The sequence below is a fragment of the Alnus glutinosa genome, chromosome 7 (genome assembly GCF_958979055.1).
Source record: "Alnus glutinosa chromosome 7, dhAlnGlut1.1, whole genome shotgun sequence".
NCBI lineage: Eukaryota > Viridiplantae > Streptophyta > Magnoliopsida > Fagales > Betulaceae > Alnus > Alnus glutinosa.
The window spans coordinates 9,647,312-9,651,890 of NC_084892.1; the positions used below are offsets into that span (position 1 = coordinate 9,647,312).

Here is a 4,579-nt window from a genome sequence, read left to right on the forward strand (position 1 = left end):
AAAAAAAAAAAAAAAAAAAAAAAAAAAGATGAAATTTGGTCGCCTTGACTTGGGTTTCACCCTAATTGCTCGAAATAATGTTTATAGCTCTAATATTTATTCTATTTATTTTGATTAATCAATAGCTTCTATGACTTTTTTATATCCATAGTGAAACTAAGTAAAAAAAAATAAAAATTATTGCCATTTTATTTCACTCTCTTAATCCTTGAATTCCCAATTTAATTTTTTTTTACTATTCTCATAATCTTAAAATCATATTTCATTGAGTACATTTAATTTTTTGTGACTTCTTACTAAAATACTCATGCGCAAGATTTAGAATAATCAATTCTCATTAAATTTATCTCAATGAAATGAGTTCAAATAATTCATTCGACAATAGCTTATAGAATAACAAATCACGTAGTCCAGTTCAATGTATTTTAATTACCCCAACATATGAATCAAAAGTCTTTCCTTCCAATTCAGTCTCGCTTTTATTAAAAACAGATATAAGCATCAACTTCTTAAGTCACGTCTCGTTTTATTTTTCGAACTTTGCCCTCTTTACCAATCAAATTTGAATGCCACATCGGAAAACATATTGCTTGTTAAAAGGGATCTATAATGGCAAACAATGTCCCACATCGGATGTACCCTAGCTTAACACTACAGAATGAAGAAAATCTTGGAACAACGATCAGCTGATTGTATAATAGACACATACCTGCCCCAGGAAGTCTCGGAAGATACTTTGGAATGATTTCTGGAATATGAAGGAAAATTCAGAGGAGTCGGCCTAGAGAAATTAATCAACAAAACCACTTAGCTATCCAGAGTTCCCTAGACCAAAAGGATTAAAAATTTCTATGGGAACTCAAGATCCACAAGGAACTCAAAATTCAAGCACAATGAAATGCAATTCTTATCGCTTGAAACATCACCCATCCTATAAAATACAGTCACATCCAAGGAAATGTATCCAGGAACAGAAGCTCCAAGTCGAAGAGGCCACAATAAATGTGTCTATTTGCCATCGTGATTTCAAACAGACTCTTAGTGTGCCAAAAGGGAGAGAAATGTGTTCTGTAAGACAAAAGTAGCCTACTACTAATTCATCATAAACTGCAAAAGACAATTTGAATGGAAACATTCGTCATTTTGAGACGATTTTTAGAACTAGCATGTACAAGACTTTTCTCAGAATTCTCTTTTTTTCTAAGCAAGATGATACTCTGTTTTCAAATATTCCTGATTCCCAAAGTTTTATGGAATCTAGGATGGCTAATCTTCATTTTCAGATTCCGCCAAAAGATAAAAAAAAATGATTAAGCATGGTGCAGCCAGATCAGTTGGCCCCAGACTGAGACATAGGCAAGCTTACTTGTATATCTGTTGTTCAAAGAAATGCATGCACTTGTAGCCAAAGTGAGCCTATGCAAATGTATAAGACAGCAATGGAACTTTGAATGCACAAATCAATGGCTGCAACAAGGACAAACAGATATATATTTCCTTGAACAGTCGAGCAATTACTATGAATTAGACACAATTATCATACCTGCACAGTAAACTTTGCCCTAATACTAATTAACTTTCACAAAGACCAGTAATGCAAGAAATTTCAACCTTGTCTCACCAATATTTGTAGTTTTGAGTAGTAGAGAATATTCAACTAACTGGGTACCGTTAGAAACTGGGAAAAAGGAAGGGTGGAACACTTCCTTGTCAAAAAATAAATAAAATAGATGCATATAGAAAGGGAGAGGATCCCATAAAGAATACACATGGCAACCAAGCAACAAGATACAACTAAGCCACCGAAAAAACCTAATTACAGGAAAATGAATGTATCATCAAAGGGGTGAGACAACCTCAATGAGACCTAGCCACATTTCATTCTTTTGTGCCACGAACAAGATTGGCCCTGCCTACCATCAAATAGACAATGTACAATGCTCTCCTAGGTAGCTTCATATCAATAGCTCTAAATGATACAATGAACTAGGCCTATCGAACCTCAACCCCAACAAATTCAAAATCTTATAAATAAATTTAAAAAAAAAAAAAAAAAAAACGAGGAGGTCAAGTCTCATACTACAATAAAGCATGAACTATAATGTGTTGAAGCGCAGCGCGCTATCCTCCAGCAGGAGGAGGGGGAGGAGTAGTAGGAGTAGTATTGTTGCTGCCACCGCCACCGCCACCGCCGCTGCTGTTGTTCTGCCACGGCTTGACTGTAAAAAGCACCACAAACAATATGATCACCAGCAAAAGTATGATAGCATAACAGGTCCATTTCCGGGTGTTCTTCTGGTGTACCCTGGCAGTCTGCAACTGCTGGGTTCCGCCCCTCACGAACGAATTAGCTCTGCCCACATGGCTCTCGATGTCGTCTAATTGCTCGCCTTGGGCCTCGACCAAGACGGCCATGTCCAGGAACACCTGGTGTAGCTCTTTCAGATTCTTCTCTATCTCCTTCACGGCATCGTGCCTCTCTTGAATCTCTTGTATGGTGTCCAAAACTCTACCCCTGCCTTGCTCTTGAATGGCTCTTTGCAAGAATGTCTCACTCTCACCTGTATGAATATATTAACTTGTCACATATTTTTCTTTAATTTCATATTATCTAATGTTGCTAATATGCCTCAAATCTATGGAGACAACACTTGATTTATTGATTAAACTATTAAAATTAATATATTTTTTACATACTTAAGGTTCAGGATAATTGATAATTTATATAGTATCAGAGAGCGATCCTGAAATATAAACATTATAGGAACTAATTTTCGTGAATTATGTAAAACACAAAATTATCCCAAATGTCTTCAAAACCTCTGAAAATGAATATTAAACATAATTCAATATTTATTTCCAAATTACCAAATTAACTAGTAAGTATAATCTTAAAATACTGAATTAAAAAAACGAAAAGATAAAGCAGAAGCTGAAAGCTCTCTCACCTGTAGAGATGAGAAGGTCAACGGTCTTTTCATCGGGATTTTCACCGGTGACGGTGAAGTACCTCCGCTGTACGGTCTCCCGGTACTCGGACGAGATCTGCTGCCTCAGGCTATTGAAGCTGTCCATGGAGTCCTTGAGCTTCTTCCTGAGCCCGTTCACGACGGAGGTGCGGGTCCGGTCCGACGAGGAACCGGGTCCGCATCCGGGGAGGCTCCGGTTGGCGGCGTTGGAGCGGTCGAGGGCCTCGAGCTTGACCTTGACGAGCTTGGCCTTCTTGAGGGCGAGGGAGACGTCGGCATCCATGCGGGAGCGGTGGTCCTTGACGGCCTTGGCGTTGTGGAGGGTGAGGCTCTGCTCGTGGGCGCTCCGGAGGGCCTGGTTGAGGCGTTCCAGCTCCTTGAGCTCGTCCTTGACGGCCTCCACGTCCTCGAAGAACTTGTTGAGATTGACGCCGGTGGAGCCGGGCGCGGTGGAGGACATCTCGATGACATGGTGGTCCGGGGATGGTTGCTCGCCTCGGAAGCGAGAGAAGGAGCCGGAAAAAAGATCGTTCATCTTCTTCTTCTTCCTCTTAGATGTTAAAAGACAAAATTAAGTCTCTGAATATTAAGCCAAATTTTAGAAGAGAAAGAGCTAGAGCTTAGATTTAGGACTAGGTGGGTTAGGAACTTGGCGGGGGGGTCTGGTCAAATGGGGTCTGCCGTCTGCCCGTTCAACTACCACAACTCTGGGTCAAACAGTATTGGAGAGGAAGAGAGAGAGAGAGAGAGAGAGAAGTCAAATGGGGTGGGAATGGACGTGGATTTATGGATTTTTTTTTTTCCCTTTTTTTTTTTTTTTTTTTTTGGGGTTTTTGGAAAGGGAAGGAGAGGAGGAAACATCAGGGCCGAGTGGGGTTGGTTGAATATTGGAATGGAAGGTTCGTTTATTGCGTTCTGGGATGAGAGATTTGTGTGGGAAGAAATGTAAAATGTAGCTGGAAAACGCGTTCGCGGGAGGCGACGGGTTCTTTACTTTTCTTTCTTTTTCAATGATTGATCTTATTCTTGTGGGAAACGGAGCTTGTTTAAAAGATGTAAATAAAGGTGAGACTTGGTCGCATTGCTTTTGGGTGGATTTCTCCTATCTTCGTCATACTGAACAGGATAGATTAATCTATATTAAAAAAAAAAAATAAATAAATAAAAAGGATAGACCGATTAGTTCACAGATTCAAAGCAGAGAAAACAAACAAAAAGGGAACAATTATACCAAGTGGATATTTCAAAGTATCCTAATCAAGTTGTGGGCTGAGGTTGGAAATTTTACTTCTCACCATTAGCCAAATCTTCTATTTTTTAACAACTTTTGATACGTACGCGTGCTTGGGAAGTTTGTTAGAGATGTAAAAAAAATTTCAATTTTTGACAGGTGTCAATCCGTACATGAAAGCAGAAACATCAAAAATTTTAAAATTTTTATAAAATAGTAGTACGTGTATTAGTCTCCTCTTTCTCGTTTTTCTGAGCTAATATTCTCTTTCTTGTAAGAAATTTATGTTCTTTGCTACAAAACTGATTCCAATGAAACCCATGAGCAAGTTTGATAAATTTCCAAGGAAAAAGATCAAAATTGCACAAAGAATGATTAA

At 38.8% G+C, this 4,579-nt stretch overlaps 1 protein-coding gene across 1 annotated transcript; it reads right to left on the reverse strand.

Moving 5' to 3' along the window:
- Positions 1 to 1,707: 1,707 nt before the first annotated feature.
- Positions 1,708 to 3,758, reverse strand: LOC133872917 (syntaxin-121-like). Its single transcript, XM_062310571.1, has 2 exons — positions 2,949 to 3,758; positions 1,708 to 2,561 (listed from the first exon to the last, which is right to left on the reverse strand). The coding sequence occupies exons 1-2, from the start codon at positions 3,502 to 3,504 to the stop codon at positions 2,122 to 2,124; spliced, it is 996 nt and encodes a 331-aa protein (XP_062166555.1). The 5' UTR covers positions 3,505 to 3,758; the 3' UTR covers positions 1,708 to 2,121.
- Between the last annotated feature and the right edge of the window lie 821 nt (positions 3,759 to 4,579).